At 44.8% G+C, this 23,263-nt stretch overlaps 1 protein-coding gene across 1 annotated transcript in view; it reads left to right on the top strand.

The window, feature by feature from the left end:
- LOC143927120 (copine-8-like) overlaps window positions 1-23,263 on the top strand; it is a 212,663-nt gene that overhangs the window by 106,410 nt on the left and 82,990 nt on the right. Inside the window, exon 5 of the mRNA XM_077451074.1 lies at window positions 21,970-22,073. Coding sequence (XP_077307200.1) covers window positions 21,970-22,073 — 104 coding nt within the window. The remainder of the gene's footprint in view (window positions 1-21,969; window positions 22,074-23,263) is intronic.

The raw sequence follows: 23,263 nt of genomic DNA, 5'->3' as shown, positions 1-23,263 counted from the left end.
AAGGAACATTCTTCCCACTGACCACCAATGTAAGGAACATTCTTCCCACTGATCACCAATGTAAGGAACATTCTTCCCACTGATCACCAATGTAAGGAATATTCTTCCCACTGATCTTCACCAATGTAAAGAGCATTTTTCCCACTAATCACCAATGTAAGGAGCATTCTTCCCACTGACCACCAATGTAAGGGGCATTCTTCCCACTGACCACCAATGTAAGGGGCATTCTTCCCACTGATCACCAATGTAAGGAACATTCTTCCCACTGACCACCAATGTAAGGAACATTCTTCCCACTGATCACCAATGTAAGGAATATTCTTCCCACTGATCTTCACCAATGTAAAGAGCATTCTTCCCACTAATCACCAATGTAAGGAGCATTCTTCCCACTGACCACCAATGTAAGGGGCATTCTTCCCACTGACCACCAATGTAAGGAACATTCTTCCCACTGACCACCAATGTAAGGAACATTCTTCCCACTGACCACCAATGTAAGGAACATTCTTCCCACTGATCACCAATGTAAGGAGCATTCTTTCCACTGATCACCAATGTAAGGAGCATTCTTTCCACTGGTCACCAATGTAAGGAGCATTTTTCGCAATGATCACCAATGTAAGGAGCATTTTTCGCAATGATCACCAATGTAAGGAGCATTCTTCCCACTGGCCACCAATGACCGACAAAAATCTGATTTTTCATTTGTATCCAAAACCATAAGATGTAAGCAGTGATTATTATGGGATGTTCCTTACTGAATGTTGAGTTTAGTCTTTAGCCATCATTGCTATGGATTTGTCAGCACTCCGGGAACTGCCTGGCAGTCCTGCAGATCACCGATTACTCTCAGAGACTTTTCTTTGCGTTAAATGCCTTGATAACAGAGTACCTTGGCCTAGCAGATAATATCTACTAATGAACTTGAGCACGAGGTGTATAAAGCAATAACATGCTAAATGAGTTCATCATCTACTGGGAAATTTCACTATGGTCACAACAGCCTGAAACACTAATTAATCTATTTCATCTGCCTCTTTCCTATCTGGCCCTATTAAATGAATTATACTCTTATGTAATATTGCTTCCCAGGTTTATATAATGTAGACATATTATGCAGCACTCTAAAGTGCACGCAGAAATGTTCACATTATCTCCTGTTGACAGAAGAGCTTACAGTCCAATGTGTACACCACACACCCACACACACATCGGTACACTCGTTAGGGACCTTTTGTTTTAAAACTGAACTCTATGGGGTTATTTACTAAAGGCAAATATACTGTGTATGTTGCAAGTACAGTTGCTCCAGAGCTTAGTAAATTAGATGAGAAGCTTCAACTTCGCAAAGAATACCCAATTGCATGCAAAAAAATCAAAAAAAAAAATCACTTTTGCTTGCACATGATTAGATGATGGAAGTCAGTAGCACCCCCCGCCCCCCCCCCCCCCCCCTCATTTACTAAGCTCTGGAGCAACTGCCCTTGCAAAGTGCAACTTCACTTGTCAACAGTCTATTTGGCTTCTTTAGTAGATCCACCCCTATATGTGAACTGTTTCATCCCCCAAATATGTATCACTGTCCATTCAATTCTGAGATTTACTCAGCTCTAAAAACTTGATTTTCCTCTGCTGCAGCTAAAGGAGGAATGAAATACAAAAAATGAAAAATTGCAAAAACAGGTTCTCACTGCATGTCTCTTCTGCACAGGCATAACTAGAACCTTCAGGGCCCCCAGTGCAAGAAGCCATTAAGGGGCCCCCCTAACACCCCCCCCCTTTCCATCCGAGCCCCAGGCATCCAGTTCTGGGAGGACATCCATGGACATCCTCCCAGAATCCTGCTTCCCACGTGCCTCTTATGCCGCGTACACACGATCAAACAAGCGGGTGGAAAAGTCCGGCAAACTCAAGTCCGCTGGACAATCCCCCCGTGGGTAGCCTCCGGCATACTTTTTTGACCCGAAAGTACGGCGGACTTAGAATGCCGCGTTGCACTCCAATCTTCCCGCCGGACTCGCATTTCGGCGGACAATCCGGCCGTGTGTATGCCAGTCCGCCGTACTTTTGAAATGAGCAGACTTTTCCCGCCCGGAGAAAAGTCTGCTCATTTCGAGCGGGTCTCCAGGTAGGCGGGGCCCGCGAAGGAGACGCCACCGGCCCCGCCACCTGGTATGGACTTAAAGGGAAACCCCAACGCCGAAAAAAATCGGCGTGGGGGTCCCCTCCAAGTCCACAACAGACCCTTGTCCGAGCACGCTACCCGGCCGGCCAGGAAAGGGGGGGCAAGCGAGCCCCCCCCTCCTGAGCCGTACCAGGCCGCGTGCCCTCAACATGGGGGGTGCCTTGGGGAAGGGGGGGCCGCGCGGCCCCCCCACCCCAAAGCACCTTGTCCCCATGTTGATGAGGACAAGGGCGGGGGGCGTTTATCGGAATCCGGGAGCCCCCTTTAATAAGGGGGCCCCCGGATACCGGCCCCCCACCCTATGTGAATGAGTATGGGGTACAATGTACCCCTACCCATTCACCTGTAAAATAAAAGTACAAAAAAAACACAACACACGAGATAAAATACGACAGAAGACCGGGCCACCGCCTGTAAAAGAGCTAGAAGAAGGCGCGGTGGCCCGGCAGAAGAACCGAAGAGGGGGACAAGACCCCCGAAGTCGGAAGAAGAGGGCGGCGGCGAGGAAGAAAGCCGGACTCCTCCACTAGCAAAAGAGCTAGCAGAAGATAGCGGAGGAGTCCGGCGAGAAGACCCCCGAAGACGGAAGACCCCCGGAGCTGTGCAATAAAGTATTTTATCTCGTGTGTTGTGTTTTTTTTGTACTTTTATTTTACAGGTGAATGGGTAGGGGTACATTGTACCCCATACTCATTCACATAGGGTGGGGGGCCGGTATCCGGGGGCCCCCTTATTAAAGGGGGCTCCCGGATTCCGATAAGCCCCCCGCCCGCAGACCCCGACAACCAACGGCCAGGGTTGTCGGGAAGAGGCCCTTGTCCTCATCAACATGGGGACAAGGTGCTTTGGGGTGGGGGGGCCGCGCGGCCCCCCCTTCCCCAAGGCACCCCCCATGTTGAGGGCACGCGGCCTGGTACGGCTCAGGAGGGGGGGGGGGGCGCTCGCTCGCTCTCCCCCCCTTTCCTGGCCGGCCGGGTAGCGTGCTCGGACAAGGGTCTGTTGTGGACTTGGGGGGGACCCCCACGCCGATTTTTTTTCAGCGTTGGGGTCCCCTTTAAGTCCATACCAGGCGGTGGGGCCAGCGACGTCTCCTTCGCAGGCCCCGCCTACCTGGAGACGCGCTCGAAATGAGCGGACTTTCCTCCGCGTGTGTGGGCGAGTCCGTTAATTTCAAAAGTAGGGCGGATAGTACGGCGGACTTAGTACGCCGTATTAGTCCGCTGAAAAAGTGCCGTGTGTGGGCAAGTAGCCCGTTCGGAAAGTCAGACGGACAGTCTGGCGGGAAGTCCGCCAGACTAAGTACGTCGGACAGACGGCTACGTGTGTATGCGGCTTTAGGGTGAATCCAGCATGCTCTGTGACTGCTGTGTCCTTCAGACACAGCTGATCGCAGGTCACGGTGAACGGCCAATCACAGCGGCCCTTTACTACGTGATTAGCATATCACAATGTAAACAGATTTGCCGGTTATTGGCAGTCCTTTCCTCCCACGCTTTGTCTGTGTAAGGAAAGGAGAGCCCTTAACCAGTTTGAATGTCAGTACATTGTTTACACTGATAATCAGGGCAATGATCATCGGTGCCCTGATGATCAATGCTGCCTAATAGCGCCCATCAGTGCTCATTAGTGCCACCTATCAGTGTTCATAAATGCCATGCATCAATGCTCATCAGTGCCACCTGTCAGTGCTCATCAGTGACACCTATCACTGCCCATTGGTGCTGCCTATCAGTGCCTATCGGTGCACTTCAGTGTCGTCTATCAGTGCCATCTATCAGTGCCTCCTCAGCAGGACTCAGAGCTGAGAGTGTCTGTCTCATACATCCCAGAGCCTACACTGACAATTCCCCCTCCCTTCTCGCATTGATGGGAGATGAGAGAGCCAATCTGCTCCTTCTCCTCTCCCCCCTCTCCTCCTGTGTGCACTGTGGGAAGTATGAAGCAGCGCAGCTGAATGATCAAATTCAGCTGCTTAGCTTCACAGTTCCCATGGTGCAAACAGGAGGAGAGGAGCAGGAGAAGGAGCAGATTGGCTCTCTCATCTCCCGTCAATGCGAGAAAGGAGGTAGAGGGAACTTTCAGTGTAGGCTCTGGGATGTATGAGAGAGAGACGCTCTCAGCTCAGAGCCCTGCAGCCAGAAACTCCACTGGGGCCCTCCAACAGAAGTGGTGGAATGCCCAGTCACAAATGCGACTTTGTGACCCTTGTAGTTCCACCACTGCTCTTCTGCATTAAAAATACACTTGCTTGCTTCTTCACACTCCCCTACATAATGTACACTGAGCATGCACAGCTCAGTATGTATTTTGGCACACTGCCAGTGTGCTGGGAGGACTACACTCCCGTGCATGTGCAGGAGTGATGTGATCCGGTTTTGGCCAAACAAAGCGGCTGAAGATCGACACCCGGAAGAATCCGGGGAGAAGATGCCAGCAAGGAACGCCATGAGTGTTGGACCATTGGAGCTTGGTGAGTATTTGGGACTTTAGTTCAACTTTACAGATCTTGTCCCTCCCCAATCTGTGACTGGACAGTAAAAGGAGAAGCAGCTGATGAATCTGTCACGCACTCTGCTCTCTTACCTTATCAGCATACTCCTTCCAACTTTTCACCTCCTTCAGTGCCACTAAAATTATCAAATTGAATTAGAATCGTAAACCACAATCAGTTGGATCAATGGATCGATTTAGTGAGCTTTCAAATGACTTTGAGGCTGTTCAGTTGATCGACCGTGAGAGAATTGTATTGAGTGCTTTAAAACAGTTGATAACATGAATATCTGCATGTGTCAGACAACTCACAGTAATAGGAAACAACTGTTTTATTGGATTGTTTCTGATATATTGTCAATAGACCCTGCAGCAGCCAGCAAGATAGACCCCTCCCTCAACAGTAGATCCTCCCAGCAACAATAGATCCCCAAAACAATAAATCCCCCTGCAGCAATAGATCACACCAGCAACAATATTCTCTCCCCCCCCTCCAGTGACAATAGATCCCCAAGCAGCCAGCAACAATAGACCCACCAGTACACCCCAATCACCACTGGCCATTGCATACTCTCAGCGCTGGGGGTGCCAAGTCTTTGCTGAAAAAAAGCCCTGGATATTTAGGGCTGTATGTTATTACCATTAGCGCTCTGCAGGGCTGGAGCATTGACTTGCTCACTGTCCTCTACCATCTGCTTGGGTGTAGGCTGCCTCTGCTTTAACAAGAATCTCCCATTTTTTTTTCTCAGCAAATGGCCAAAGATTGCCGCCCGGCACACTTCATTTTTTGGCTATGATTCCCCCCTTATGGGATTCCCTTTCTTGTTAGTACTGCAAACAGATTTAAACTGAAGACAGCTAGAACATTTGGAAGAAACTTAGTTATATCTGGCCGTTGTCTCGCAGCACCTGCTCAGTCTTTGATTAGTCATTTGTTTTGGTAGTATGCATGTTAAGAATATTTTTGCTTTTCCTTTTTTATTACTTAGCCCAGATGACAGCTACATTTAAGTAAATACAGTGCATCCGGAAAGTATTCACAGCGCTTCACTTTTTCCACATTTTGTTATGTTACAGCCTTATTTCAAAATGGATTAAGTTCATTATTTTCCTCAAAATTCTACAAAAAATACCCCGTAATGACAGTATGAAGTAAGTTTTGAAAAAATCTCATGTACATAAGTGTTCACAGCCTTTGCTCAATACTTTGTTGAAGCTCCTTCGGCATCAATTACAGCCTCAAGTCTTTTTGAGTATGATGCTACAAGCTTGGCACACCTATTTTTGGGCAGTTTCTCCCATTCTTCTTTGCAGGACCTCTCAAGCTCCATCAGGTTGAATGGGGAGTGTCGGTGCACAGCCATTTTCAGATCTCTCCAAAGATGTTCAATCAGGTTCAAGTCTTGGCTCAGGCTGGGCCACTCATGGATATTCACGGAGTTGTCCCATAGCCACTCCTTTGTTATCCTGGCTGTGTGCTTAGGGTCATTGTCCTGTTGGAAGATGAACCTTCGCTCCAGTCTGAGGTCCAGAGTGCTCTGGAGCAGGTTTTCATCAAGGATGTCTCTGTACATTGCTGCATTCATCTTTCCCTCAATCCTGACTAGTCTCACAGTTCCTGTCACTTAAAAACATCCACACAGCATGATGCTGCCACCACCATGCTTCACTGTAGGGATGGTATTGGCCAGGTGATAAGCGGTGCCTGGTTTCCTCTAGACATGATGCTTGCCATTCAGGCCAAAGAGTTCAAAATTTGTTTCATCAGACCACAGAATTGTTTCTCATGGTCTGAGAGTCCTTCAAGTGCCTTTTGGCAAACTTCAGGCGGGCTGTCATGTGCCTTTTTACTGAGGAGTGGCTTCCGTCTGGCCACTCTTCCATACAGGCCTGATTGATGGAGTTCTGCTGAGATGGTTGTTCTTCTCTCTCTCCACAGAGACGCTAGAGCTCTGTGAGAGTGACCATCGGGTTCTTGGTCACCTCCCTGTCCAAGGCCCTTCTCCCCCGATCACTCAGTTTGGCTGGGCGGCTCGCTCTAGGAAGAAGAGTCCTGGTGGTTTCAAACTTCTTCCATTGATGGATGATGGAGGTCACTGTGCTCATTGGGACCTTCAATGCTGCAGAAATTTTTCTGTACCCTTCCCCAGATCTGTGCCTCAATACAATCCTATCTGGGAGGTCTACAGACATTACCTTGGACTTCATGGCTTGGTTTGTGCTCTGACACGCACTGTTAACTGTGGGACTTTATATAGATAGGTGTGTGTATTTCCATATCATGTCCAATCAACTGAATTTACCACAGGAATTTATCAATCATGCTGGATGATCAGTGGAAATGAGATGCAACTGAGCTCATGGCAAAGACTGTGAATACTTACTGTATGTACATACAGTTTGTTTTTTGTTTTTTTGTTTTTTTTTATAAATTTGCAAAGATTTCAAACAAACTTCTTTCACATTGTCATCATGGGGTATTGTTTGTAAAAGTTTGAGGACAATAATGAATTTAATTCATTTTGGAATAAGGCTGTAACATAACAAAATGTGGAAAGTTAAATGTTGTTAATACTTTTGTATGATACACTGTGTGTGTGTGTGTGTGTGTGTGTGTATATATATATATATATATATATATATATATGTATATATGTGTGTGTATATATATATATATATATGTATATATGTGTGTGTGTGTGTGTGTGTGTATGTATGTGTGTGTATATATATATATATATATATATATATATATATATATATATATTATTCTCAAAAACATTGAATCTACAGCACTTTGTAAATTTTATTAAGAGAGTAAAAAACGAATCTCTTAAGAGCCTTCATCAGGTATGATAAACATATATAATAAAAAAAACACCCTCTCTCTCTCTCTCTCTATATATATATATATATATATATATATATATATATATATATATATATATATATATATATATATATATATATATCTAATATAGAATGGCTTTTGCTTAAAGCGTAATTCTGGTATAAAATGAACCCCCTTTTAACCCCTCCCTCCACCCCCCCATCTGATCACTGGGCCGTCCAGGGCCAGGTCCTTTTCCTTTCTGTTCACTTCCTGGAGGGGTTCTTCTTTCATATGTCCATGTTGAATGAATGAATTAAATATTTGTATAGCACACAACGTGAACTAAATCGCCTCAAGGCGCTGTGGCGAGCTTTGGTCATCAGCTAGAAGAGGAAGGTCTTGAGTTTTTTCCTAAAAGCCAGGTGATTTTCTTCCAGGCGGATGTTGATTGGTAGAGCATTCCATAGCCGAGGTCCTTGGACAGCGAATCTCCGATCCCCCTTGGATTTGTACCGGGCTTTTGGCACGAGGAGGAGGTTTTTGTTGGCTGATCGAAGACTGCGGTTTAGTGTGTAATGTATTTTCTCAGCTAGGTATTGCGGAGCTTCTCTATGCACGCATTTGTGGGTGAGGCAGAGGTTCTTGAATGTGATCCGATTTTTTTTTTACGGGTAGCCAATGTAAGCTCCTCAGGGAAGGAGAGATTGGTTCCCAGGGTTTTTTTCCTGTTATCAGCCTTGCCGCCGTGTTTTGGATCAGTTGTAATCGTGCAAGTTGATATTGTGGTAATCCTATGTAAAGCGAGTTTGCGTGGTCCAGTCGTGAATTAATGATTGTTCCAACTACCACTGCTTTGTCATTCTTTGGGATAAAAGGGATGAGTATACGAAGCATGCGAAGCAAATGGTGAGATCCACTGACTACTGCTCCTATTTGTGCATCCATTGACATTTCTGAGTCTAAAATAACCCCGAGACTCTTGGCCTTGGTCTTCGGGGAGACGGTCTGCCCAAAGACGGTGGATGGAGTCCAGGAGGTTTTGGTTATGGAATTATTTGGGTGCCGGATAAGAAGCTCTGTCTTTGATTTGTTGCGTTTGAGGGAGTTGATGGTCATCCAGTCTTCTACTGAATTAAGGCATTTTTCAAGTTGTAGGTGGTGATCTTTTTGTCCAGTGATACGGAAATAAAGTTGCATGTCGTCAGCGTATGAGTGGAAGCAAAGGTCTGAACATCTGATGATTTGGAGGAGTGGGCAGATGTAAATGTTGAAGAGAACTGGTGACAAAGGTGATCCTTGAGGGACTCCGCAGATGACTGCCCGGGGTTCAGAGAAGAATTTTCCTAGTTTCATTGTCTGTGAACGATTTCCTAGGAAGGACGCCAAACATTGGAGATCTACGTCTTGAACTCCGGCTACTTCTGTGAGGCGGACGAGTAGAGTATTGTGGTCTACTGTATTAAACACTACGCTGAGGTCTAACAGTACTAGGAGACACGACTCTCCATCATCCGCTGCTTCGAGGGCATCGCCCCAACGTTTCTCAAACAGTGATGTAAACACATGAAAGAAGAACCTTTCAAGGCATTCCCATTGGCCAACCAGCACAGGTCCTCTTAGGATCCAGAAGACTGCTGAATGGATAACGAGGGTTAACATGAATTGCTGAATTAGCAGTCCCTGTAAATGGAAATGGCATCAGCGATGAACCTTGATGAGGAGACTCAGCTATAACTAACTTCAACAGTTAATGAAACGAAACAGCTGGCAGAATGGGCCATTTTGGGGGGTTTTCAGCCCCCGAAATGTGTTGGCTTTTGTTGCAGATTGAAATATTTTATGGACTGTACGAACTAGTGTGGCGCTCCCATCTTTTACATTTTGTATTTAGAAAACTCCTCTGAGGGTCCAGCAGGACACTATGGTTCTTGGTAAGCTGCCTTCAGGACTGCTTTCCACATATAATATTACAGCGAAGCACCATATACAATGTTATGTTGCCATACTGTAAAATAAAGGGAAAGATTGCTCTGGTCCATAAAGGGTATACAAAGTATATATCGCCAACATACCATGGAGCTTCAGGATAACATACAAATCTTTAGTAAGATGATCACATAACAGCCATCTGTGTTTTGGTGGCCACACAGCACCCCATCATCATCACAATCCTCACAAAGGGGTCCTCCATGGCCCTGGAAAAATTGTACCTTACCGCTGTGACGTGATTATCTTAATAAACATTTACGTTGAAGATTCATGGTGTGCTGGCGATATATACTTTGACTTACGATGTTACTGGTCTCCAGTCGGTAGTCGCTATAGCCATGCGTCTCAACTTTTTGAGATGGGAATCAGGGACACCTGTTACCTAAATTATGTAAACATAGGACACACAACCGCCAGACCCCTTTAAAGAAGACTTATACAAAAAAAAGATTAGGTAAACCCACAAATGCTTTTTTACCACTACTATTCCTTTATACTGGACAAACGGACAGGGGTCCAGCGACCTGTGAATGATCCAGCAGTCTTCTGGGACCTCTAACCTGTGACGTGTCCCAGAAGAGTGTGCGGACGGAGGGGAGGGGAAAACTTGGTCTACGCCTATGCCAGCACTCCCCAACCTTTTTGGGCACCGGGGACCGGCTGTGTAGAAGAAAATTGTGGCAAGACCCGGGGGTAGGGCATGAGTGGTGGGTGGGTGAGTATGCGGTTTTTCATTGGCAATTTGTCGGGGCAATGGCTGGTGTTAGCGCTTCAATTATCATGGCACCATGGTTGATATGGTGTCCGGGTGATTGAAGTGCATTATTTCTATGAATACAATGTAATATAAAATGAAATGGTTCAACTCACCAAGTGCAGCTTTTTTCTTGTCACGTCGCCTGCCACCAGATACAATTGTCACTTGCCACGTCACCTGCCAACAGATAAGGATTGTCACTTGCCATGTCGCCTGCCACCAGAAACAGATTGTCACTTGCCACGTCGCCTGCCACCATATGCGGATTGTCACTTGCCACATCTGCCACTAGATGTGGATTGTCACTTGCCATGTCACCTGCCACCAGATGCGGATTGTCACTTGCCACTTCGCCTGCCACCAGATGCGGATTGTCACTTGCCATGTCACCTGCCACCAGATGTGGATTGTCACTTGCCATGTCACCTGCCACCAGATGCGGATTATCACTTGCCACTTCGCCTGCCACCAGATGCGGATTATCACTTGTCACGTCACCTGCCACCAGATGTGGATTGTCACTGCATTGGTGGAAACATGGATGTGCGCATTGGTCTATTGAGCACAGAGGCTTGCCTGGGTGCAGTGGTGGGTTCCAAGTGAGGGTGGAACAAAGGTGATGCGGGGTGGGCAGTGAGAAATGATTTCACCTCTCTGCTCAAACACCGCCACTGCAGCTCTGACAGTGCAGCCTTCTGGACCCCAGCTGCAAACAGGGCGCGGACCCCTGGATTAGGCAAACCGAGTAGAAGTGGGAGCGGATATCTGTCAAAACTAGGTACCTGCTCCCCCCTCCTCATAATGATATGCCACATTTTGCAGGGGAGGAGAACTTAAAGTAGAATTTCCAACAAGCTCTGAAACTATATCCAGCATCACAGGGTATACAGGTGCAAGAGTTCTCCAGGCATAATCTGTGAAGGGCATGGGTCCTACAACCAGCTTTTACAGGTGTCATGTGCATAGGCTGCTATGGATATTGGTCTGCGCATTCAATAAACAAATCCGTAGTACTGGAATAAATCCACAGGAACACAGTGCAAAGTAAAGAAAGCAATAGAGGAGTAGGAGACATAAGACCTAGTAAACAGACAGACGGAAGGTTGGAGGACTAAACACAGCGCAGCCGGGATTACAGATAAAAAGGGGGGCACGTTAATCTCAGTTCTGCCACAGAATGCAACGCAGATGGCCGAGGAATTCCCCAGTACTTAAAAGTGGTGATTTTATGAAAAGCTGGAAAAGTGCCCATTGCAATAAACATAACTGCGAGGAAGAGAACAATAAACTGCATTGTTTTCCTTAAAGCTGGCAATGAGGAGTTGCCAGAGCAGACTCTGGTCCCGTAGTAATCAGAATTGACCGACAACAGCATCAATTGCATGTACAAAACTGGCACGACGCCAGCGGCATAGATACAGCTGATCGCAATATGGCTTGTATTGTTTTTTATATGAGTCACTCACCAGCTACTTAAATATTAATACAATAATCAAAACTTCATAGGGAAAAAAAGATCAGTAAAATTACTGAAAGGAGAACTAAAAACAGGAAGCTAAAGAAATACATGAACTATTATAACTGTCAAAAGATCTGTAAAGCTGATCATACCCCTCATTGGATTGACTTATCCTTGTCAGACATCATAGAAAGGTCCCTGACCTCTTTTCTCTCCTCTGTATTTAAGACACTACAGCTTGGTCAAGGACACGCCTCTGCCTGTGATTGGACGGGTGCAGCAGAACCCCCTAAATTCATTTCTATGCTTTTCTCCTATGTGCAAGCTTGATGCCACTATGCAATGAAGTAGAATCTGATTGACTTACAGGGTTCAGCGGTACAGAGGATTGTACAGCGCTGATATAAAGAGTTTTTGAGATGGAAATAAGGGACACCTATCAGCAAAAATATGCAGGCATAGGACACACTCCCTGTCACGCTCCCTTAAAGGAGAATTGTACAAAAAATCAAGATTGGTTAAACCCACAAGTGCTTTTTTTACCACTACTATTCCTTTATATTGGCTTTTGGAATTTACCAATGCAACAATTTAGAAATAAGATGACAGGTTTAGTGCAGGAAAACACTTTTTGATAGATAAAAAGTACATCGCCTGTAAAGCACCTGAAAAAAGCCTCAGCTGCAAATCTGGCTTTCACACTTAGCCGCTGCGCTGGCAGGGCATCACAAAAAGTCCTGCCAGCAGCTTCTTTGCAGCGGTGTAGGAGCGGTAACTACACCACTCCTGTCCATTGAAAACAATGGGGCAGTGCTGCCATACCGGCAGCAAAGCGACACAGCAGAGACGTTTTGCTCCGCTACCACTGACGCCTGGGGTGGCTCAGTGTGAAAGGGGTCCTAGTATGTTGTTATATGTCTTTAATAACTTTGCACATCCTAGATTTTTCAATATTTTCAATATTTGCCCACTCTTCTTTGCATAACTGCTCAAGTGATTGTTATTTATTTTTTTAAAGAGGAAGTAAAGGCAAAAAAAAAAACACACCCTGTAAGGCAAAGTATATTAGCTCATTATGAATAACTTGCCTGAGAACGAAGCCCCCGAAGCAGTCCTCCGTCTTCCTCTTCGCCGCTGCCATGTATCCCGGAGCGACTTCCGGGTCTCGCTGCTCCAGCGCTGTAATGCGCCGGAGCCGCGATGACGTCACTCCCGCGCGTGCGCACGGGAGCCGACATTCGCGGCATATCGCCGCGATCTGCGGCCTGCGCCGTAGACAGCGGTGGCTGTCTTCGGATAAATATCTCCTAAACCGTATAGGTTTAGGAGATATTTCTTGGACCTACAGGTAAGCCTTAATCTAGGCTTACCTGTAGGTCAAAGTGGTTTGTAAGGGTTTAAAAGTAAAAGTAAAACTAACACAGACGAGCAGCAGCTCAATAGGTGAGATACACACATAAATAGAAACATTAATTAGAGTGGAATTGAGCTAAAGGTTGATATTGTGATAAACTAGGCTATCGCACAAAATTATAAATAATAAATAAATATATATATAATCTCCAAATTAGTTGCAACACACCAAAATGTAAAACTGATGTATATGATGTGTATATATATTGAAAAACATCAATGAACTCTTGTGGATCGGTACAGCAAAAACGACCAGGGCTGAGCTCCTTTTCTATTTTGGGTAATGGTCATTAATCTTGACCACTGAGTGATCGAGTTCCCTGGTCGTTTTTGCTGTACCAATCCATCCTATCGATCAAGTTTTTCCGAGTTGGTGGTATATACTCCCTGGATAAAGGCCCTGGCTGGGTATTAGCCACAGGCTTATAACAGTTTGCCTTCCGGTAAGCACGCACTTTGTGTTGGTGGTGGTTTGAAGATAACACAAGAGTTCATTGATGTTTTTCAATATACAGACTATTTTTTATTTATATATCAGTTTTACACTATGGTGTGTTGCAACTAATTTGGATATATAGTTATAATTTTGTGTGATAGGCTCGCTTATCACAATATCAACTTTTAGAGCAGATCCACTATAATCTGCCACTTCCTGTATGCCCTCTCTATTCTGACCACAAAAATCAGGACTGCTAAGCCCTGATCACCGTGGTCAAGGTATGTCCCTCCGTCATACGCTGCCCTGCTCTGCTCTCCTCTCTCCCCTCTCACCCCTTCCTTCCTGCCTGTCAGCTGTGTCTGTGTCTCTGTCTCCACCCTGCCGCAACTAATATTAAAAATAAAAGCCTACAATGGTCACTGCCAGCTCCTATATTAGAGGCAGACATGGCACGCTATGTACTTGGTTTTAAAAAATGAGCGTTCTAAATAGCGAAATTTCAGCAGTCTTCAGGCCGGTCACGTGACTCGCGGCCGCTTTAAAGCTATGAGACAGAGCTTCTGCGGAGGAGACGAGCGGCCACGTGATCTCCCACGGCTGACGTCAGAGGGAGATCATGGCTCCTCCCACAGAAGTCATCCAACGGATCTGTAAAGCAGTCAGTCAGAGTCATGTGACTGGCCTGAAGACAGCTGAAATTCAGTATTTAGACTGCTCATTTTTAAAAACTAAGTACAGAGGTTGATTTACTAAAGGCAAATCCACTCTGCACTACAAGTGCACTGCACAAGTGACCATTCTTCCAGAAGCGCATTTTTTGAGGTTGGCACTGATGTGGACGGGAAAGCCTGGCTTGCAGTCTCCGCTTTAATTCATCCCAAAGGTGTTATCAGGCTGAGGTCAGGGCACTGTGCAGGCCCGTCAAGTTCCTCCACTGCAAACACACTCGTCTATGTCTTTATGGATCTTGCTTTGTGCACTGGTCCAAATCATTTGGTGGAGGGGAGATTATGGTGTGGGGCTGTTTGTCTGGGATTGGGGTTGGCCCCTTAGTTCCAGTGAAGGGAACTCTTAAGGTGTCAGAATACCAAGACATTTTGGACAATTTCATGCTCCCAACTTTGTGGGAACAGTTTGAGGATGGCCCCTTCCTGTTCCAACATGAAGCAAGGTCCTTAAAGACATGGATGAGTGAGTTTGGGATGGAGGAACTTAACTGGGCTGCACAGAGTCCTGATCTCAACCCGATAGAACACCTTTGGAATAAATTGGAGGGGAGACTGTGAGCCAGGCCTTCTTGTCCAACGTCAGTGCCTGACCTCACAAATGCTTTTCTGGAAGAATAGTCAAACATTCCCATAGACACACTCCTAAACCTTGTGGACAGCCTTCCCAGAAGAGTTGAAGCTCTTATAGCAGCAAAGGGTGGGCCAACTCAATATTGAACCCCACGGACCAAGACTGGGATGCCATTAAAGTTCATGTGCATGTAAAGGCAAGCGTCCTAATACTTTTGGTAATATAGTGTATCTGAAGATAATGCACTAGGCTGGGGCACCTTCTGTTGGTACTAGCGGGAATAGAACCCGGAACTTTAAACTAATTGCCCTAATCCAGGGTAGCGTTACCTCTGCAGTCTCCCACAACTCTTGCAGTATGTCTGCTGTCTCTGTCCTTCTTATGCCGCGTACACACGAGCGGACTGTATGGCGTACTTAGTTCGTCATACAATCTGACGGACAGTCCGTCGTACTTTCCACTGAACGGACTTGACCACACACGGATGCACAAACAGTCCGTCGAAAGCTTGCGCGATGACGTGTACAGCACGTACGACGGGACTAGAAATAGGAAGTCCAAGACACAACAAAGCACCCTTCCGCCGTGTAAATCCTTTCTGGGCATGCGCCATTCTTAGTCCGTCGAACTAGCATACTGACGAGCGGATTGTCCGCTGAAACCAAAGTACGACGGACAGAATTTCGAAAAATCCGAAATTCTTAGTACGCCAGACTGCACGCTGAAAAAGTCAGCTGAAGCCCACACACGAGCGGATTGTCCGCTGAAATGTGTTTCGACGGACTAAGTACGCCATACAGTCCGCTCGTGTGTACGCGGCATTATGTAGCATGAGTGTGATCTCTGACTATCTATATTGTTGCATGTCTGCAGTCTTCCACGGCTTCTACAGTATGTTTACAGTCTCTGAATATCATTTTGTAGCATGCTAGTAGTCCTTTGATAATCTCTTGTTACATGTCTGCAGTCGCTGCCAAATTTCTGTAGCATCACATTCGCTGAATAATATGTGCTGAGCATTGGTGACATTAGAAGCCACATGTGAGGCCTCCTATATCGTGAAAGTTGACCACCACTGGCGTAGATGATAATTTGTAAATGGTAGCAGCATTGCAAAGCTGCAAATCTGTTTAGACCTTAACTCTGATTTAATGTCTGTACAGAGTGTAATAAAATTGTATTATAATCATGGCAAATGGTCAGGTCATGCCGAGAGATGTCTGTAGAGAGGGTAATAGAGTTTAATTACTGTCATGTCTAGTGGGTGTTCTGCTCTGTTGGCAGCCTCTCCTCAAGTGTAATCTAGCACGGATTTTTTTAACACTTTTAGAGAACATATGTCCATCCTGCTCATACCATGATGATCCATGGCATTGTGACCCCATGCTCAAATCTTAACTGTCTGTTTTTAATCTTCCGCACACTCAGTTTAAAGGTGGGCGAAATAAAAAGAGGACTTCTGGGGATGCTCTAAATTAGTCGCTGTTTGTCTACAACTTGATCCTGGTTCCTTAGTTCATGGCATTTTAAAGAGTATTTGAAATTAAGCACCAAAAAATATCATACCGTAACCTGACAAAGTGATAAGTGGTTAGCACTTCTGCCCTGAAGCACTGAGGTCCACGGTTCCAATCCTGGCCAGGGCAATATCTGCATGAAGTTTGCATGTTTTCCCTGTGGTTGCATGGTGGGTGTTCTCCCACACAACAAAGATTGGCTCCGGTCTAAATAAAACCTAGTACAGTATGTGTATATGTGTGAGAGAGAGATGTTAGATTGTAAGCTCCTTGGGTGCAGGGACTGATGCAAATGTACAATGTATGTAAACCATCACATTGAATGCTGGCCCTAAATGAAAGTGAAAATGAAGAAAAAGGCCTGAAAATTGAAATGATTACGCCTGTAAAATCTAATCTATCAAATCTAAAATTAGGGTTTAAGGCTGGGTTCACACCGCTGCGGCTGGGAGACCCGGATGTGATTCGCACCGCACTGCAGTGCAAATCACATCCAATCTCTGTGCGATGCGAGTTCAGCCATACAGATAGTATGGCTGAATTCGCATCGCCCCCGCCGCAAACTCGCACAGGACCCTTTTTTTGGTCCGCAGCAGAATCGGATCGCATGGGTGTTCACACCATGCGATCCGATTCCTGTCCGAGTTTGCAGATCGCACTGCGATATGCGAACTGATCTGGGGGTGTCATTAAGATTTCACTGACACTCCCAGCAGTCCGCATAGGGCAGTGTGAACTGCCGGCGGGAGGCATGCAATGCGGGAAAATGACGCGGATTCGCGGCATTCCCGCATCGCTCCGGTGTGAACCCAGCCTTAACCACTTCAATACAGGGCATTTATACAGCTTCCTTACCAGACCAATTTTTAGCTTTCAGCGCTCTTACATTTTGAATGCCAGTTACTCAGTTATGCAACACTTTACCCAAACAAAATTTTTATCATTTTTTTTCATACAAATAGAGATTTCTTTTGGAGGTATTTAATCACCACTTGTTTTTTTTTTTTGCGGCATAAGTGAAAAAAGAGCAAAAATTTTGAAAGAAAGGTACTTTTCTTTTAGTTTCTATGATAAAATTTTGCAAATAAGTCATTTTTGTTCATAAATTTGGGCCAAAATTTATACGGCTACATCTCTTTGGTAAAAATAAACCAAATTAGTGGATATTATTTAGTCTCTTTTTGAAAGTTATAGAGTCTACAAGCTATGGTGCAAATCACTGAAAATTGATCACACCTGATGGACTGACAGCCTATCTCATTTCTTGAGGCTCTGAAATGTCAGGAAAGTACAAATACCCCCCAAATGACCCCTTTTTGAAAAGTCGACAGTCCAAGGTATTTAGTAAGAGGCATGGTGAGTTTTTTGAAGTTGTAATTTTTTCCCACAATTCTTGGGAAAAAGAAGAATTGTTTTTTTTTATATATATATATATATATTTTTTTTTACAAAATTGTCATAATAACAAGTTATTTCTCATACACAGCATATGCATACTTCCAATTACACCCCAAAATACATTCTGCAACTCTTCCTGAGTATGGCGATACCACATGTGTGGGACTTTTACACAGGCTGGCCACACAGAGAAGTCCAAAATGCAGGGAGTTCTAGGAGCATAAATGACGCCTCTAATTAATAACGACCTATTACATCTGTGAAGGCCCTGGAGCACCAGGACAGTAGAATTACCCACAAAATGACCCCATTTTGAAAAGCAAACACCCCAACGTATATTCTATAAAGCACAATGAGTCTTTTGAACAGTTAATTTTTTTCCACAAGTCTTCAGAAAACGTGGAAAGAAAATTAAAACATATATTTTTTTTTTTTACACAAACTGGTCAGTTTATAAGATATTTCTAACTCAAAGCATGTACATGTATAACGGCACAGTACATGTGACCGGCTGTGTAGTCCCTCTGCTTTCCTATGAAAAACTGCCTACACTAAGCAGGAGAGCACAGTATGGTCAATTCTCTAGCTATGCAGGGAACTCGGCCAGCTCTCCTTCAATGATCAGACTTGCCCTGACATGCCCCCCCCCCCCCCCCCCGCACAACCATTCACTGGGAAGCTCAGTGTACTTTTGCTTCTCCTCCCCCAGCTCTTATGCAGCTGAGAACAGAGGGAAAGTGATCACTTATAAAAGAGGGAAAAAAAGGTACCGTATTATATAATGGGTTGTTTTATATATATATATATATATATATATATATATATATATATATATATATATATATATATAATCTGTACAAATGTTTTGCCTTTCATTTCTATTTTAAACTGGGTTGTTTTAAAAGGCGATCATTTACAATCACTTTAACTTGTTGGGTGCCAAGTCTGGGTCACATAAGAAGATTACCCCCACAGGGTCACTCTCCTCGCCCATGGGGTACCTTTACTCGAGTCACGTTCATGACCCGGAAGTTGACGAACATGAATGAACTCTAGCAAACTCCCTTGATGTATGAAAGTGTTTCTAAACCCACAACAGTAAAATCAGTCTGTATATGTAGTAAAGAATGCTTGTTATACTCACTGCGGAACCTAAGGGGTTAATCTTCCGCATTGTGTAACAAGGCTGTTTGATCCTGTCTTCTCTGATCCTCCCCTTCCAGTGTCTTCAAAAAAATTACCCGATATTTACAGAGCCAGGGGACAAGCTGCACATGCTCAGTATGGTGTGTATTGCTAGAGAGATTTTATTTTCTATGGAGGGTGCATGTGATCAGCACAGGGCCAATTGCCACTGTCAGACAGAGGGTCGGGGGTCCTGCATTCTCATTGGACAATCGTGGAAGAATGAAAACTCCTCCTACGAGCTTTAACCAGACACTGATAGAAGTCAGAAAGGTATTTAGTAGTTCATAGTTACTAAAATGATTGCATTTCCATGTTCTATGTACTGTGAGAGACCAGATGTAGTGAATGCATGGTCCTGGGTTTAGTAACACTTTAAAACTGAGTTCCACCCAAAAGTGGAACTTCCGTTTATCTGATTCCTCCCCCCCTCTGGTGCCACGTTTGGCCCCTTTTGGGGGGGGACCTGTCTTTTACAGGTACCCTGTCCCCACTTCCTGGAGACCAGGCCATGGCGAAGTATCTCAGCAGCTCGACGATGAGCGTTAACCATGTACACTTGCACTGCAACTCTCGGGTCCCCATGTAAATGCACGCCTCTCATTGTAGCTTGCATTTAGAAGGGACACATTCAGCTTATGTCCACATCCACCTGTCCAGCGTTTGCCACCACCTCTCCCCGGTATGGCAGAATGGAACCCTGCCACCTGCTTAACACGGGGGCTCCATGCGCACACTCATTTAACTCTTGAACTTCCATACCTCTGTACAGGATGGGGACCTCGGCAGTGCTGATCTGTTCCCGTTGCTATGGGGGACAGACTGCTTCAGAAGGAGTTCTGACAACATCTCCAAAGCTGAAGGGCCATTCCCAAAGCACAGAATGCCTGCTGTGAAGCCGAAAGAGTCACAGCCGGATATCCTTGGGAAACATGACAGCTGGGGCCGTCTTTAATATTGATTGGACCCTGGGCAAAACTTTTCTTGCGTGCCCCCCTGTGCATTTTTGCTCTCCACCTGCTCTGAGACATACAATAAATAGCAGCTAGACTCAAAATCCGTTTACTGAATCAGATCAGGCAGCGATTGTGATTGGTTGCCAGAGGTTACAGTGTATCATTACCTCTCACTGACTGGTTGCTAGAGGTTACAACACACATTACGGCTCACTGATTAGTTACTAGAGGTTACAGCACACGATTTCTGCTTGTTGATTGGTTTCTAGAGATTACTGTGGATATGACCTCGGGGGGCATGACATACATATCAATGCATATCAATGCCGCCAGCCGCCGCTATTTACATATGAATGCCGGTAATTTACATGTAAACACAGGGTCTACAGGTGAGCCATCTATACACAACAATAGGACAAAGCTGGGCAGCATTAGTAGCAGCACTTCACATTGAGATATCAGGACACAGCACAGGACTAAAACCTCAAGGGACAAGGGAATTTAAACCAGGATAGTTGGCAAGAATGAGGCAGCTGCTTTGGGCCCCACAACAATGATAGGGCCCAGGGCAGCTGCCCCTTTTGCCCTGCCTTAAAAACGGCCCCGATACCGGCGCCAAAGACTGGCCAAGATGCAGCCCGGGTGCGGACATCGCTGGATCCTTGGACAAGTAAGCTGACTTTTAATTTTTTCTTGCTAGGGTGAAGATCCTCTTTAACTATGACACATTTTCAGATCTTCCAGCATCAGCTCACTTTGTGTCTCTCGGCCAAGGTTGTCTTTAATATTGATTGAACCCTGGGCAAAAATTTTCTTGGGCCCACCCCCACCCATGCAATTTCACTCTCTACCTGCAGTTATGCTCTCAATCTGCTCTGAGACATACAATAAATAGCAGCTAGACTTACTGTATCGGATCAGGAAGCGACTGTGATTTGGTTGCCAGCTGTTACAGCATATCATTACTGCTTACTGACTGGTTGCTAGAGGTTACAGCACACATTACGGCTCACTGATTAGTTGCTAGGGGTTACAGCAAATGATTTCTGCTTGTTAATTGGTTGCTAGAGATTACTGTACAGTATTACTGCTCATTGATGCTGGTTGCTAGAAGTTACAGCACGTCATCTCATCACTGCAGGGGAGCATGATATACATATGAATGCCTCCTTTATTTACATATCAATGAGGCCGGCATCAACTATTTACATGTGAATGCCAGTTATTTACATGTAAACACAGGGTCTGGAGGTGAGTCATCTGTACACAACAATAGGGCAGAGCTGAGCAGCATTAATACCAGCACTTCACACTGAGATATCAGGACACAGCATAGGACTAAAACTTCAAAAGGACAAGAGGATTTAAACTGGGATAGTTGGCAAGTATGAGGCAGTTGCTTTGGGCCCCACAACAATGACAGGGCCCAGGGCAGCTGCCCCTTTTGCCCTGCCCTAAAGATGGCCCTGCTCTCGGTATTCAGTCACATGACACCTCAGAGCTGTGAAATTGTCTCTGGAAGACTTCCCATTGCCAGAAGCTGTGATCACAGGTCTGAACGGTAAACAGGTAGCTAGATAATAACCAACATGTGTCACTGATTGTGGGTTCCTCTCTAACTGTTGTCTGAATGATGAAACATCTCATAATGGGGTTGACTTACTAAAGGCAAATAGAATGTGCACTTTGCAAAGTTTAGTTGTACTCTGCAAGTTCAGTTGCTCCAGAGCTTATTAAATGAACAGAAGCCCTGCTGACTTTCATCATCCAATCATGTGTAAGCAAAAATTTTTTATTTTTTTTATTTTCCTTGTACGTAATTGGGTATTCTTCGCAAAGTGAAGCCTCACCTCATTTACTAAGCTCTGGAGCAACTGCACTTGCAGAGTGCATAAGTCTATTTGCCTTTAGTAAATGAACCCCTATGTATCTGAGAGGAGCCCAGAGGGCAAATTTCCCCCCCCACCACCACTCAACCCCAACCCAGACCTTCTCTGCTATTACACAATTTCTAAGCACAGCCATTTATGTTTATTTTAACAGTTTGGACGGACAGAGGTCATCGACAACACGCTGAATCCAGACTTTGTCCGGAAATTTGTGCTGGACTACTTCTTCGAAGAGAAGCAAAACCTGAGGTTTGATGTGTAAGTAAATGTAACAAAAGTACTATGCAGAATTTATTTAAATCTGAACTCTGGGCACAAAATAATGAACTGTACTATAATTGTGCTATCCCCCTCTACATTGTAAAGCGCCACCTAAACTGTTGGCGCTATATAAATTGTGAATGATAATAACTAATTTCTCAATAGCCACAAAGGATAGAAATCCACTTCCTGTGCACTAAATTCCTTTGAAACTCTAGATATCTTGTAAAAGTATCATTGTTGTGCTGTAGATAGCCTATGTGCAGAGCAGAGCTGTGGGAGGGGCCCAGCAGGCTCCACCTACTACAGGCTGACTATAGAAAACTACAGGAGGGGGCGGAGACAAGACCAGTCATCCTGCACAAGGAGAGAGAGCAGCAGTGAGCGGTCTTTTTTACAGGAAGAGTGACCTGCCTAAAACTCGCCTCTAATTATCCAGGGCCTGGGCACTCAGTTACCATAATGGATGCTTGGGGCATCGCCTGCGTTGCCCCAACCCCTGACATTGTAAAAGTTTGTCGCCATTCCACGAGTGGGCACAATTTTGAAGCGTGACATGTTGGGTATCAATTTACTCGGCATAACATTATCTTTTACAATATAAAAAACAGTTGGGCTAACTTTACTGTTGTCTTATTTTTTAATAAAAAATAAGTGTATTTTAGAAAAAAATAGTGCACTTGGAAGACCGCTGCGCAAATACTGTGTAATAGCAAGTATTGCAACCACCGCCATTTTATTCTCTAGGATGTTAGAAAAAAAAGTATGATTGGGGGTTCTAAGTAGTTTTCTAGCAAAAAAAAGTTTTTTACTGGTAAACACCACATCTAAAAAGGAAGCCCAGTCTTAAAGTGGTTAAAGAATGACATGTTTAGTATCTATTTACTCAGCATAACATCATCTTTCACAATATACAAAAAAAAAAGGGTTAACTTTTTTTATTTTTTTTATTTATTAAAGTTTTTCTTTCCCAAAAAATGTTGTTTTGAAAGACCGTTGCACAAATACAGTGTGACATTAAACTATTGCAATAACCTCAATTTTATTCTCTAGGGTCTCTGCTAAAAAAACATATATATAATGTTTGGGCTCTAAGTGATTTTCTAGCAAAAAAACAAAAACGGATTTTTACTCGTAAACAACAAATTTCAGAAAAAGCCCCCATTCAAACGGGTGGTCACGAGGCT

This window comes from Lithobates pipiens, unplaced genomic scaffold (assembly GCF_037356315.1).
Source record: "Lithobates pipiens isolate NorthernLeopardFrog02 unplaced genomic scaffold, aLitPip1_a1.2 Scaffold_23, whole genome shotgun sequence".
Classification (NCBI taxonomy): Eukaryota; Metazoa; Chordata; class Amphibia; order Anura; family Ranidae; genus Lithobates; species Lithobates pipiens.
The sequence above is the reverse complement of the archived record's forward strand: the minus strand, read 5'-3'. Positions and strand labels throughout refer to the sequence as shown.